Source organism: Corythoichthys intestinalis, chromosome 21 (assembly GCF_030265065.1).
Source record: "Corythoichthys intestinalis isolate RoL2023-P3 chromosome 21, ASM3026506v1, whole genome shotgun sequence".
NCBI lineage: Eukaryota > Metazoa > Chordata > Actinopteri > Syngnathiformes > Syngnathidae > Corythoichthys > Corythoichthys intestinalis.
In genome coordinates, this window is record NC_080415.1 from 23,416,542 (window position 1) to 23,432,447 (window position 15,906).

The following is a 15,906-nucleotide window of genomic DNA, read 5'->3' on the forward strand; positions in this document are numbered from 1 at the left end:
ATTAGGGCTTAATCACAGTTTAAAAATTAATTAATCGTAATTATTCGCAATTGTTGGAATGGAAAGATAAGTAAATTGTGATTGAAAATACACCACAAGGTGTCAATGGTGAGTTTTAAATTAATTAGAGATCTAGCCAAGGCAAAGTCTGAGTAAGTTTGATGTGTATTTTGCAAAGCTATTTTGTTTGGGAATGCCAGTTCTCTTTGCATTGAGCGCTTTTCTTTTTGTGAACATTATTTTTTTTTTTGAGAGAGATAGGAATGTTATTTTTGTTGTGCTTTCACTAAACGATACTGTAGCGACTTAACTTTTCCGCCCAAATGCATGATGGGAAGTTAGGTAACCATGACTGTCAGTGTTGACTGCAAGTGGTATACAGTATGTTCTGCGTTCTGTTCAGTTAAGCGTGTTAAGAAAAAGATCGTCTCCCGCTCCGCCCAAATGCATGCTGGGAAGTTGTGCAACTATTACTGTCAGTAGTGGCTGCTAATGGTATACAATATGGACTGCGTTGTGTTCAATTAAGCGTGTTAAGAAAAAGATCGTCTCCCGCTCCGCCCAAATGCATGCTGGGAAGTTGGGCAACCATGACTGTCAGTAGTGGCCTCAAATGGTATACAGTATGTTCTGCGTTATGATCAATTAAGCGTTTTAAGAAAAAGATTGTCTCCCGCTCTGCCCAAATGCATGCTGGGAAGTTGTGCAACCATGACTGTCAGTAGTGGCTGCAAATGGTATACAATATGTTCTGTGTTGTGTTCAGTTAAGCGTGCTAAGAAAAAAATTGTCTCCCGCCCTGCCCAAATGCATGCTGGCAAGTTGGGCAACGATGAAACGGCGTCATTGCACACTGTTTGAGGCGTTAATTGCGTCAAATATTTTAACGTGATTAATTAGAAAAATTAATTACAGCCCGTTAACGCGATAAATTTGACAGCCCTAAAATTATATTTTATTTCTGTAATTATGAATCTTTTAGGGTCTACTTTTACTGTGAAAGGACTCTATTTACATTTGTAGAAATGTTCCTAGGTAACATCAGCTTCCCATCATTGTATAATCGACAGAACACAGGTTTGACTGTTAAGGAGATCACAGAATCGAATCTTTGCACAGTGATGCCAGTATTTAACTGGCTCCAGAGCTTTGTTGGCTTGGGCTAGCTAAGCTAGCTCCACCCTACGGTCATAAGCACATGAGTAAGTAATTATCAAAGCTAAAGTTAAACACGAAGCACACCAAGACAAGTGTCATGAGAGCACACAAACCGGTTGCGGCAAAGTCAAGCATGTCTTAATTGGTTTAATTAACCTCCAAGAGAGCCATACCATAACCGTGTGAAAAAATCACCAAGGGAAGTCATAATAAATCAACGTTGACCAGAAAGTTGTGTTGTGTTTCCGTGACCTTGGAGATTAATACTATTGGAGTGACTATGCAGGGGATTTAGCAACATTTTGTACCTCCTTGGTAGGCATTATTTGCCAAATGAGACCCATGCCACCAATTTGTCATATTGCCACATTTGTACCAATTCTATTTGACTGGACAAAATGACAGGAAAGCTTGTCTTTGTTGACTTGGACAATGCAGGCAAACCCACCCTATTGCATGTGCTAAAAAAGGTCCCTACGCTGCATTCGAGTAAGGAAGTCATTTTATGCGCAATGCTTCATGGCTACTGTGTGAATCTAAAGAAGTGTCTATTACATCTCCCAAGCGTCTGAAGAGCTGACAATCAGTGGCGTGACCTTTATCACCTTTAACCTTGGAAGACATGTCCAAGGTGAAGCAGTGAATTATTACTGTGCATTTAATCACCACAGTTGTATTCATTTTTTATGTAGAGTTTAGTCAGAATAGTGGTAATTAGAGCTAAAAATGAATTCTGTGCTGGACAACACCATCGCAAGCACACCCGTGCTGTTGCTGGGCAACAAAATCGACCGTCCCGAGGCAATCTGCAAAAGCAGCCTGAGGGGAGTCTTCGCGCTTGATGGCCAAGTCACCAGAAAGGTGACTAATAGTTTGTAGGAATAGGTTTTTTTAATCTTTTTTATCTGTTTGATCCTAGCAGGGAGGCACGTTGCTGAGGAAGCGCAATGTACAACCACTGGAGGTGTTCATGTGCTGTGTGGTGAAGACAGAAGGTTTTCAGGTATTCAGGTAGCTGGCACACATGGGCATAGGTTTGCATAGGGACGGTAGGGACATAACACTACAAATTTTTTGGGATGCTGAAAATGTCCCTGCCAACATTTAAGCAACCTTATTTGCATTATATAATGACTTCAGTTATATAGGTCACTTTGATTGTCTTCCCATATGTTGTAATGATAGAATTGACCCGACCATTATTGAGTGAATTACAGTACTTTCATTAAGTTCAGACTTACATTGACCCCTTTTCGCTTGCTGAATGTGCCAGTCCATTTTTCCCTCTCAAACGCACGTTTTTTTTGGCTGATGAGGAACTCTAACCCCCCCCCCCCACACACACACACACACACGCATTCACAGCCCAACAGAAATACAACATGCCGCCTCCTCCGCCCCACTATGTAAAAAGACGTCAATGTTATGCAGATGGGGAACACACCACTAATTTTGCTACTGAAAGTCCGACCTGCATCATAGTTAGCATAACAATAATATGTGTGAATTTGCTAATCAAATTTGCTCATAAACTCCAGACATTTATTCTGGAAGTTTTCAAAATGTTACTTTAGCACTTTTTGAAAACAATGGTTTGAATCAAACGGTGTACCAACAATACACATGAATGTTAGTATAAATCAATAAAGATTTATTTTGCATTGATCATTTCGCCCAGGGGTGTCCAAATTTTTTGCAAAGGGGGCCAGATTTGATGTGGTAAAAATGTGGGGGGTCGACAATAGCTGGCGTCCTTTACGTAGAACAATATATTTAAGCAAATTTTAGCATGCCATTCTGTGTGTCACATTTGCCTTATTATTATTATTTTTAATAATTTCAACAATCTCGCAACTAGCCTTTGTGGTGTTCTCTTTCGACTCTCGGGCTCTTGCGAAATACTGCTGTGAAGTTAAACTACAGTATTTTTGCGGACAGTAAGTCGCACCTGAGTATAGGTCGCACCAGCCATAAAGTGCCCAACGAAGAGGAAAAAAACATATATAAGTCGCACCGGAATATAAGTCGCATTTTATGGGAAATTTACTTCATAAAATCCAATACATAGAACGGCTATGTCATCTTGAAAGGCAATTTAAAATAAAAAATATAATAGAGAACAAGATACTGAAAAAGTGTACAGTATGATAATGTTACATGATGCATGAACAACGAAATGCGAACGCGGCCGTTATGTTAGCGTAACACAGCTATTAAGAGTTATTCAGATAACTATAGCAGAAAGAACATGCTAACAAGCTTACCAAAGCATCAGTGTCACTCCAAAACACCAAAATAACATGTGAAATGATAGAATGTGTTAATAATTTCACACATAAGTCGCTCCAGAGTATAAGTCGCACCCCCTGCCAAACTATGAAAAAAACTGCGAACTATAATCCGAAAAATACAGTACCTTCAAGTTGCTTCAATTTCTCACTACCTAGCTTCCTTATAATTTTGTCATACATGTCAGTGTGTCTTGTTTGGTAATATCGCCACACATTGAACTTTTTAAAAACAGTCCCTTTCCAAATAAGGCAGACACAGTTGTTGCGTATTTTAGTGAAGAAATAGTCCAATTTCCACCTATCGTCGGCCGCCGCAGACTAGTCAACCTTTTTTCGTTTGTTAATTGTCGCCATTTTAGAAAATTGGGAGTAAATGGTCACACAGGATAATGTTGCTTAGAGTACTGCTGCCTTCTAGTGGGTAAATGAGGAGCAGCGTTTAGTGTGTAAGCTATTTCATATGCTGGTAGCAGTACTGCTGACCAATTCATTAAGTCTGTGTGCGGGCCAGATGATATTGATTTTATGACAGAGGCTGGGGGCCGGATGAAATTTGACCACGGGCCGCATTTGGCCCCCGGGCCGGACTTTAGACATGTCTGATTCAGCCTATCAATTATTTAGGTTCATATTGGTGAGAAATTTAGCCCTGACTCCAGTTCACCTAATCAGTTTGGTCTTATAAATGTCCCGTCCCCAGCAAAGTGTACATGCAGGTTATGCTGTTATATCGTCCCTACTAACATTGAGATCAAACCTATGCTTGCTGGCCGCTACATCGACTGACATTGATTTCAGAATTCGTCAATTTGTGGTCAGAACGCCATCCCTATGTTCACTGAACATCATCCACTTGAAGAAATAATCATTAAATGGCAGCATGTAAACACAGAGATGTAGAGAGTACATTGTCATTCTATTATGAACAATAATTGACCATGTTAATGTACAATAAATGTACACAGATGATGAGTTTTAAAATACACTATACTATTATCCTTCAGGAATTTATTCATTTTTTTCCTAGTTTATTATTAGTAAAGCGCTGCACCCATAAGTACATTCTTCTTCACAAGGTCATGCGACACCAATAAGAAAAAGAAAAGAGCAGGCCTAGCGCTAAGCATGCCATGTTGTCATCGAAGCAATACACAACTTCAAGTCATCGCCGTCACGCTACATTCTACTGAATGCTGTTAGCAACACAAAGAATTGTCTTTGTTGTAAAACTGACAAAATGATGAGTGTGCCAACTTGTTGCTTATGCTAAACTAATGATAAGTTCAGTTCATATTTGAAGTCCAGATGAATAAATGGCGCAATATCTATGACAAAAATACACCACTCGCCAACTCCTCTTCGGCCCGGAATCCAACCGTCTCTGCTGTCCCTGATTGGGGTCGGAGGCCACAACCCAGCTCTCCATTAAGGCTCCAACACCAACTACCAGATATAACCTCCATCATCTACCTCCTCTTCTTCTTCTTCCTCTTCCTCCTCTTCTTCTTCCACTTCCTTTTCTTCTTCATCCTCCCAGCCCACCCCACTCCCAAAATGGCCGGAGTAGCCCAACTCTTCGTCTGGTAAGCACAAGGAAACGTACGTAGGGATTGATTTTTTTTGTCTTGTATTATTCTTTTACCAGAAGGATGTTGAATGCAGGTGTTTGTATTTACCACAGTCGGGGTTGCCGCGGATTCTGGTGCCGGTCACCTCAGTACCGCCATGTTGGTCCACACACCAACACTCTCTGGTGCTTTGCTCACATTGCAACTTCCTGTAAAAGCCATCCTCATCGCAGATGGGAATGTACATGCCTGCAATCACACACACACAGGCAAACACAAAGAAGCTAAATAAAGAACTAAATTCGGTAATTGGCTGTCATTGCCAGTGTTGTTAATCACGGTGTTAGAGTATTACAGCGTTTCTAACGGCATTATATTTTCAGTAGTGAGTAATCTAATTAATTACTTTCCCATCTTTGCAACACTGTATCTGTTACTGAGGATGTAAAGGAGCGCGTTACTACAATTTAGTTGAATGAAGTGTGAGTTGTCTTGTTTTGTCACACATAAGCTGCCTGCCTGGGGAGAGCAGAACGGGGGGGTGAAGCCGTTCCAAACGCGATGATGATTGTCTAGGTGAGCACATCATACCCTGCTTCACAGCACGCTCTAGTAAACACAACATGACAGTGATAATGGCGACGGGCCACGAAATTTCAAAGGTAGCGTTCTCAAATTTGAATATTATTTAGTATTGCTACTTTACAGAATATTTAAGGATAGTGTTTTGCTTATTGTGCAGTAGGCCTAACATACAGTTACAGATTTGCACTGGTTCATGGTCAGTTTACATGTGTGTTTTCCTAACAGACTGCAGTATAGTTTGAGCCGAATGAATACTAAATGTTCTAAAATACTGTATACAGCAATCACTCGTTTTTCACGGTTAATGGGGACCAGAGCCTGTTGCGATAAGTGAAAAACCGCAAAGCAGTGCCCCCCCAGAAAAATGTTTATTTTGTGTATGTGTTCAGTGTATTTATTCAGATTTAACATCGGAAAGAGATATGTAGAATAAATATGTTTAAATATGAGACATGTTTTTTCAAAATTCTCTCCCAATTATACGTAAATGTATTAGAGATGTCCCGATCCGATATTTGGATCGGATCGGACGCCGATATGGGCAAAAAAATGCGCATCGGTATCGGATCGGAACACAGAAAAATTCCGATCCAGGCTTCCGATCCATTTTTATAAAAAGTCCGGTCCGGGTTTTCCAGCGCACCGATTTACATAATCCATTCCAGTTTTTGCTTTGGTTTGCTTAAAATCTGGTCCGCATTTTACGGCACACCTTCAACACACTCCATTTACATTACCGTCTCCCAATTTACCGAGAGACTTTATCGGTAAAAATGTCAGTTGTGTGGGATCATTTCACCTTAAAGGATGACAAAGACGAAGACGAACATATGCCACAATAAAGTCAAGCGTAGTGGTAAAGCTGTAAGAAGTTTTAATACAACCAACCTAATCAAGCATTTAGCGACATACCACCTCAAACAATATGAGGAGTATGTTAAGAAAACCGAAGACAAAAAGAAAGGTCCTACGCATACGGAAGGTCACACGGAACCACAACACTGGCAGAAACTTTTGCTATGCGTGACAAACTGGCACTCGACGGTCCCAAAGCCCAGGGAATAACAAGAGTCATTGCCGAAGAATTCATTCTGGATGACGAGCCATTATCTCACGTGAGTACAGACGCACCATCCAACACTTAGAACCACGGTACAACATGCCCAGCCGTCATTACATCCTTGAGCGATTCGGCCGTGAAAGATTCGCGAACGATTCACAAACATCCAAATTCTGATTATTGACATATGTCAAGTAAAGCTGAACGAATACACAGTGCGGTCTTCGGGACGCAATGAGAAACTGACCGCATTGCGTCCCGAAAGTAAACATAATGCTTGTCATAGACCCGGGTAATGCCAATGCTCAACTCACGGCTTTAGCTCAACTCATGCCGCTGGATAAAAAACACAAGAATACCTGACTGCTGCTGACAGCCGCTACAAACTACATCAACGTCGTTTTACTGGAAATAGTAGATATCATATGTATATAGAACTAGATACAACACGACAGACTCGACTGCGTTACCAACATTGAAGTATTGAAAACCAGATGCGTTAGTAAACAGCCGCCATCTTAAAGCAGAAGACTTCCCTAGTAGGCTGTTGTGAACCTTCCAAGCGGACCTAATTAACTTTTTATCTAAAATACTCCTAAATCTATCTTCAAGACAGTTTTAAAACTTTCACATGTCAAAAGTAGACAGAAGGGAAATTATGGAATAACGGGAACAATTTTAACAACTTTAACAACTGATTCGCAAAATTAAATGAATTGAAAGCTGCTGATACAGAATGGGGACTTGTGTATTTTATTTACTGTTTTAAAATGTTAACTTGATACTGAAATAGTCGTTTATCTAAACCTGAGGGCTTTTTATACAATTTTTGTAAGTAATGCACGAAACATTAAAAGCATCTAATAGCTTGGGGGATTTGTGGGATTTTCCACTGAGGTTGTTGGTGTGTTTTGCTTTTTTGAGACAGTTTACAATATTATTTGCACGTTTTACTGACTGACTATGCCATTTCTGTTTGTTATTTATAATGTTTTGTGTTTGTCACTGAATAAACAGGTCAGTTTCTTGTTACCAACCGTTGTGTGTTATTCAAACTCACCTAATTCAGCTGGCTAGATGTTATCAAGAGTACTAAAACCTTTTTCAACATGAGTCTGAAAACTAAGTAAGGATTCTAGATAACTTTAAACTTTTAACACATGCTCAGATAGGTCGGTATTGGTATCGGCCAGTATCGGTATCGGATCGGAAGTGCAAAACAATATCGGTATCGGATCGAAGTGCAAAAACCTGGATCGGGACATTCCTAATATGTATAATATATGTAACAAAAAAAACTATTATGTATTCATTTATTGATTTGTTTTACGAGCCACCTATCCTCACTAGGGTCACGGGGGTGCTAAAGCCAATCCCAGCTAACTATGGGCAGTAGGCGGGGTAAACCCTGAATCAATTGCCAGCCAATTGCAGTAGTATTTAAATAAATGTTTTTCAAGCACTGCAAATGTAATAATGATGATACGTTAACATAACATAACATAACATAGATAACCTGTTACTCTCCCACCAAATTATTTTTAAACAAGAATGAAGTAGAAAAATGCTTGTCTTTATTAAATGCTTCCTTGAGTGAGTCCACTCAAATCCACTCAAGCTGCTCACTTACTCACAATGAGTTGCCACAGCAACTGGTTACCAAGCTAAACGATGATTGACGCATGCAGCGCTTTGAAGTTTCGGCTTCAAAGCATCTCTGGCAAGATCAAACCTTAATGTCTGTCAATCATCGTTAACTTTAATAAGCAACTCCAGTGGACTGCCAGACCAAGAAAAGCAGCAGAATGGAAAGGGAGACTACGTGATCGGATCGGGACAGCTCATTTGTATGTATTCATTTATTTTTTTAATTGAAAAAAAATCTGCGATGGACTGAGGGCGTGAAGTAGCGAGGGATCACTGTATGGTGTTTTTGTTCCTAATCAGTTAATATACTTGTAAATATTTTTGATTTGAAAGAAGTTATAGAATGTATAATGTAATAACGTGTAGAAGAAATAAAGTAACGTGAGTTACTTTGCTGAGTAGCTAACTACTCTTACAATGAGGTAATTGAGTTACTAACTCAATTCCTTTTTGGGAGAAGTCATTTGTAACTGTAACTACGGTAATTATTTTTTTAAGTAAGATTACCAACTCTGGTTATTGCTATAGTTCAAACAGTTTGGAGGTCTATCACCGTCAATGACAGTGAATGACTGAATATAAAGATACCATTTTTAAAAATTAATACAGTACAGAAAAATAGTTTACCAGGTTTCTTTTTGGTCACATCTTGCATTTGGATCTTCTCTAGCTCAGCAAGGCACGGCGGCTCTGCCACGAAAATAATGTTTAGTGAAGCAGCATGTGGCTCAAAACCCAAAGTCATTCTTCACTAACATATAAAATGTCACTATGACTCACTTTCCCTCCAGAAGCAGAGGCACCACTCAGCCACGGACACCTTGCCATCCTTGTAGCTGTCGCAGGAATTGAAGAAAGGTCTGATGCACACCTCGTACTTGTCCAGGTTTACCGCGGCCAGTTCGCCAGGGTCCAGGTGGAGGTCACCATCAGCGTCCAGTTTAAGGAACATCCAACCGATGGAGTCTTTGCAGCTGCTCAGCAAACTCTTGTCCAACGCTGGAAATACAAAAAGGTGTAAATTGCTTGCTGACGTTACAGTTGATTGTATTGCAATTGTGTTATTTTTTCCCATTTGCGAACCTGATGTGGTCCTGGCTGCCAGTTTGCCCGATTTATTTGTCTTGGCGTTTCCGTGTAGGAGCTGGAACCAATCCCTGAGGCGTTCTCCTAAGTCTGCCAGGTCCTGAGCAGTGCAGCTCTCTGAAAGAGAAACGAACAAAATGGCTCATAAAGGTACAAATGACAAAAGAAATATGTACTAGAATACAAATAAATATGTGAAAATCTACATGGAATGAAATGCAAATAAAAGCCCATTTAAATGTTGAAAAAAAAATATTGTAATAAAATGTAACAAAACCTAATTAAAATACTGTACAACACAAAAAAATGAAATGATATGTAATAAAATAAAATAAAATAAATAATTTTAAAGGATGAACACTTTTGATGAAAATTAAAGTTACCAAAATATTTTGGGGAAATATAAGAATGAAAATAATTATTACATTTTATTATGATTGCTTGATTAATTACAATTTTGTAAAAAGTGAAAATGAATAAATTAAATAAAAAAGTTTACATTTAAGAATGTAAAAAGAGGAAATAATAATTAATTATAAATGAAATTGTTTAAAAAAATAATTTAAAAATCATACATTAATACATATCTTTTTTTATTTTAGAAATTATGACATTGAGTTTAAAATTACGATACATAAAAACAATTACATGGCAATCTTAAAGAAAATATTTCCAGAAAAGTAATAATGACAAAAAAAAAAAAAAGACATTAGAAGAACACTGTGCACCAGTCGGGGCATAAAATGTAGTGCGTTTGGGTTCAGGGTACAACAATAAAATTTCAAATATATTTATCCTAAACAAACTTTTGGTCAAATAATCTCTCCAAATGCCTAAAAACAACCATCCCAAAGTTACATATTGGCAGTGTTGTTAATAACGGTGTTAGAGTATAACTGCATTAGAGTATAACGGTGTCAGAGTATACCGGCATTATGTTTTTTCAGTAGTGAGTGATCTAATTTGATTAATTACTGATGATGTGAAGGGGCGCGTTACCGGCTTTACTACAATTTGGTTGAATGAACCTCTTGTTGTCTGATTTTGTTGCAGCTGCCTATGAAGTAGCAGAGCGGAAGGGAGGAGGAGGGAAATGGGTGGTGACGCCATTGCAAACGTGATGCTAGGTGGCTCGGAGCGTTAGCATAGCATTCGCGTTACCGTTAGCAATAGCATTTAGCGTGGCGAGCATCATCCTAAACTGTCGGCCAACTCTTTTTTTGCATACAGTTCATGGCGTCCAGGTGGGTGCAATTAATTCAAAATAATGTACTGTATTCCTGTTGAGTATGCATTATCATCACCAAGTTGGCCTTGTCCTTTTAGATGCTACAATATACATATACCGTATATATTTATATCTATATATATGTTATAACCAGAAATAGTGACTTGCTCAAAACTTTACTTGAATGATGTATCCACGAACGTTGTGTGATGTTTTTTTTAATAAAAACAACTAAACCAAAGATAGGAGATGCAGGATATTTAGAGCCGCACCTGCATATTGAAAAAATATGTCTATATACTGTATGTGTGTGTTATTTCCAAATATAGTCACTTGCACAAAACTTTTCTTGGACTCACAGTGCAATGTTTCTCATTTAAAATAACAATCACTTATTAGTACCAGTATACGTTAATAACTATTTATTAATGTACTAATGTACTGTATATGTGAATTAATGTTAAGTAATATATTATATATATTATAACTTAACCTAATGCATTAACTCATGTTAATTGGTATATTAATAAATGTTGGATAAGGGATTAAATGAATTATTGTAATGTTACTTAAACATTACTTATTGTCTAAAAATACATTAACTAATGTTAATTAAGGGACCCTTATTTTTAAGTGTTACCAATTACGTTTTGGGAGAAGTAATTTGTAACTAGAACTAATTCCTTTTTTAAAGTAAGATCAACAACACTGCATATTGGTTCACATTTTGACACTAGTGACTATCCAATTGAGTTAGCTTTTAAAACTCCAAATCTCAATGAAGCCTTTTCCTTTTTCTCCCCTGTGATTGATTGATTGGCATTTCCACAAAGTGCACAATCGATTGTGCAGTGCCGCCATGATGGATGATGTATGCACTCTAAATAATGACTGACTTAATACGCGACTGCCTGAAAGAGCACCCGAGTCCCACGGGTGGCATTTAATCTCTTCAGACGGCCGCTTATCGATTGCTGATGTACTTGCTTCAAAAGAAAGAATAGATTCTTGCCATGTTTGGCCTCGGCCTTGACTGAGGTGACGGATGGGATGCAGGGGCAAAATCCAGCACACATGACGCTTAAGACTTTTCCTGTGAGGCAGGCTTGCTGCTGTAGCTTACACTGTCAAAACACATATTTTTTCCATTAGAATCTTTTGCCAAAAGTGAAAAAATTCTATTATTCCCCTTTAAAAATCATACCCACAATTCCCCCTTTTACCTGCGAGACATAATTGTGCCCATCCGAACCGCACACCGGGCCGTAGACAGCGGGGGGACAGGGGGGGCAGGTGGTGACGCGGCCCCCCGGCAGCTCTTCCTCCTGGACTCTGAGGAGGGATAATAAATTTTACTGGCTGTTATGTCTGAGCTGTGTTCACTCTTTTCCTCTTTTTTTTCCTACTGAAAATGATAAACGACTTCATCTGCCGAAGACAAGCCATGATTCAGTCTATTAATTCTCCTCAGGAAGAAGTTGCCACGGGCGGTTGCCATGGTTACAGCCTCCCCTTGACTGTGGCGTGCGGGTCAATTTTGGCCCGGTAGGCATTTGAGACGGCCAAGCAACATTAGGAATAGTGGAATAATGAGTTCTTCATGTCATGCAGTAATTATGGTAAATATTACTTGTCGAGTCGAAAATTGAAAATTGTGAACACCTAGTCAAGATAAAAGTCTCTTAACTTACAAGTATTTGGAAATTGGAAAGAAAAATCAGGTGGATTTCTTGCAGTGTAAAATGCAAATATAGTTTATTGTTACTTTTGAGCTCACAAAAATTAAAACATTTTTTTGTTATTTTTGCTTCCTTTCCCAACTTTTTCACATTGAAATGAAGGTGAGATTCTCATACATGTTCTAGTTTAGACTCATAAAGTTCGCACTCTGGAATCGATTGTTTCCAGACATTCTAAAAAGTTCTCTTAAACCAGTGCTTCTCAATTATTTTCTGTTATGCCCCCCCACAGGAAGACGTACTGTAAATGTTCCGCGCCCCCCAAACTCTCTGCCGCCACTGTAAATATACCGTAGTATCATTTGTCTACAAAATTCTTATTATAAGTACACCTTTGCATAACATTGTGTCCTTTTTAATATTAAAGAAGAAAAAAATAAAGTGTTAAAAAAAGAACACATTCATACTGTAAAAATAGACTCAAAATACAATTTTTTGACCGTATGACACTGAAAAAAAATAATAATAAAATAAAAAAATAATCCTAAAGTCAAATCAATTAGCAACATTTACTCAAGAGGACAATATGCCAAACCATTAGACTGAAAAAACAAAAAATAATAGAACAAAAACGACAGTGTCATTGGACAGAAAGACAGTTTTTATTTTTGCTGCAGGCAGTATCAGCTCCTTTGCTGTAGTGTTGGGTTATTTTGCATTAAGCAACTTGGTATGCCATCTTATGTGATGCTGACAGTGCTCGATGGTTTACTGATGTAACACTAACAAAGCGGGACGATTGTTGGCAATGTTCGGCACCTTTTCGCTGAAAAAAAAAAAAAAAAAAATCCCGCTGTCCGGTGCTAACAGTTTTAGACAAAGTAAACAGACTGGTCTTTCCTCGTCTCCCACTGTACTAAAAGTCAAAAGCCAGATGCTACATACGCTTCGTCATATTTCTTTGTCTTAGCTTTTCATATGTCCAGTGCTCTTTGCTGTGTGCTCTTGTTTGGTTAAAAAATACTGCGCACATGCTGAAAATGAGAGCGCCACTGCCACTCACTCAGCAGATGTGCAATTACACTTTATTCTAGTTCGGCAAAAAAGTATGTTCCCCAAGGTCACATGCGCCACCCCCAGCATCACTCTGCGCCCCCGCACTATTTGAGAAGTACTGTCTTAAACTGTATTCAGTGGGCGTACCTTTGCTGGAGCTTTTTGCGACTGACGCACACGGCCCTCTGAGAGTCGTGAGCCACGCACAACTTGTGGCGGCTGCACTTGACGTTCCGACATGGGTCTTTGGTGCTGTCCATATCTGCAAAAATAACATCGAATCAAAGTTGATGGTGGACGTTGACAAAGACTCAACAGTGTCATTTAGCTGTTAAAATACATACTCTCTAGGGTTTAAATCTTGAGATTTTATAGTCTCACACATTATACAGTAATGTATAGTAGTGCTGCAACGATTAATCGATTAACTCGAGTAATTCGATTAGAAAAAAGCTTCGGATTAAATTTTGCTGCTTGGAGTATTCGTTTGATTAGAGTGGCATTATAATGGTTTGTTTTGAAAGTGTTTGCATTTAGTTTTATTGATTTGGGTGGATACACTGCCCTCTAGTGGTAACAGTGAATATAACATTCATTTAACATTGGCTGAATCCAGCTGCTCCCTGTTAAGCGCAACATAAGGTTGTTTTTTGTTTGAGCTAATATGTGTTTTTAATGCATTCGTAATTTAATTTATTAGTATATTTAGACTAGGGCTGTCAAACGATGAAAATTTTTAATCGAGTTAATTACAGCTTAAAAATTAATTAATCGTAATTAATCGCAATTCTAACCATCAATTAAGTATGCCATATTTTTCTGTAAATTATTGTTGGAATGGAATGATAAGACACAAGACGGATATATACATTCAACATATGGTACATAAGTATTGTATTTGTTTATTATAACAATAAATCAACAAGATGGCATTAACATTATTAACATTCTGTTAAAGCGATCAATGGATAGAAAGACTTGTAGTTCTTAAAAGATAAATGTTAGTACAAGTTATAGAAATGTTATATTAAAACCCCTCTTAATGTTTTTGTTTTAATAAAATTTGTAAAATTTTCAATCAAAAAATAAACTAGTGGCTCGCCATTGTTATTGTCAATAATTACACAATTCGTTCATGGTGCTGAAACCCATAAAATCAGTCGCACCCAAGCGCCAGCAGAGGGCGACAACACACCAAAAAACAAGTAACAAGCAGACATTACACTGTGCTGTCCTTTTAATCTGTTTGAGCGGGGCATGTGTGTTAAATGCATCAAATATTTTAACGTGATTAATTTAAAAAATGAATTACCGCCCGTTAACGCGATAATTTTGACAGCCCTAATTTAGACTTCTTTTTTTTTTGGTGGGAATGTGTTTGAAGGATTTGTTAAGAGCATTGTAAAAAAAAAAAAAAAAAAAGACGTTAGCATCTTATAGCATTTAAGCTACCGGACTTCAGCTATGCAAGTTAGCAAATGGTTCTCTTGTTGTACTTAGAGTTCATTATTATTTTTTTATACAGTTAAAGGCTAAGATCAGATATTTTAATTTTTTATGTTCCTAATCTAATTACTCAATTACTCGAACTAATTAGTCCATAGATTAATCGACTACCAAAATAATCGATAGCTGCAGCCCTTCTGTATATTTGACAACAAATTATTATTCTATTATAAATGATTGTATTTATTACTTTCAACATTTCTATTTTGTTGATCTAATCAAATTTGATGATTGAATGATTATTTTTGTACATATTTAAATATTTCTATATATTTTTACACTTTTTATGATTTTTTTTTTTTGCATTTTTTAAATCATCTTTTCAAATTTAATTTACTTAATTTACTTACTTAATTAGATTCACTCAAATATGTATTCATTTCTTTATCATTTTTTAAAAGGTTTTTTTTTTGTCTATAATTATTGTGTTTATCATAATTTTTATGAAGTATGAATGAAAGATTGAATTATTAAAGCCCAAAATTCAATTAAATAATTTTTCCAAGATGTTTTTCTAACGCATTATTATTTCATCACAATATTAATCAATTTCTCTTTATAAACATTTACACCTCGCCTTAAAAGAAAAATCAAGACCTACTTTCATTAGAAGCCACACTTTCATCGACGTTTCGATTGTAGTCATCCTGAAAAAAAGAGAAAATACAACTAATATCAAGATTTTGAAAGACCCACGGACGATGCAAAAACATTACTAACCTCCACTTCCTGTCCCGGTAACAACCCGCAGTGGGAAGAGAAAGAGAGAGAGAAATCATTAGAGAAAGAAAAAAACAATGCTAACATTCTTAATTACCCCCTTCATTCCAGCTCCCTTGCCAGCAATTTACCCGATATAGACCTTTGTTTACTATTGGTTCCATTGGAGATGGCTCCATGTATTGCCCCCCAGAGTGCAGTATGTGTGACATCATGTTGAAAAGGTCTATTGACCGAATGGAGCATGGCGAAAGCAGACAAGCATAAGTCTTGTTATTTTAACAGACTGGATGACATCCAAGGACGGAACATAACGATAGTG

At 37.6% G+C, this 15,906-nt stretch overlaps 1 protein-coding gene across 1 annotated transcript; it reads right to left on the bottom strand.

Moving 5' to 3' along the window:
• Positions 1-2,549: 2,549 nt before the first annotated feature.
• LOC130909621 (testican-2-like) lies at positions 2,550-15,569 on the bottom strand. Its single transcript, XM_057826313.1, has 9 exons — positions 15,466-15,569; positions 13,506-13,620; positions 11,847-11,955; positions 11,636-11,747; positions 9,393-9,512; positions 9,090-9,308; positions 8,937-8,999; positions 5,126-5,266; positions 2,550-5,029 (listed from the first exon to the last, which is right to left on the bottom strand). The coding sequence occupies exons 2-9, from the start codon at positions 13,616-13,618 to the stop codon at positions 4,893-4,895; spliced, it is 1,014 nt and encodes a 337-aa protein (XP_057682296.1). The 5' UTR covers positions 13,619-13,620; positions 15,466-15,569; the 3' UTR covers positions 2,550-4,892.
• Between the last annotated feature and the right edge of the window lie 337 nt (positions 15,570-15,906).

Bases quoted from the DNA above. Each gene is read 5' to 3' on its own strand.
- LOC130909621 (XM_057826313.1), bottom strand. From the start codon at position 13,618: ATGGACAGCACCAAAGACCCATGTCGGAACGTCAAGTGCAGCCGCCAC. The intron at 11,956-13,505 runs GTACGCCCACTG...ATCCCTCCTCAG, and splicing joins CGCAAAAAGCTCCAGCAAAG to AGTCCAGGAGGAAGAGCTGC. The intron at 11,748-11,846 runs GTAAAAGGGGGA...GTGTTTTGACAG, and splicing joins GGCACAATTATGTCTCGCAG to TGTAAGCTACAGCAGCAAGC.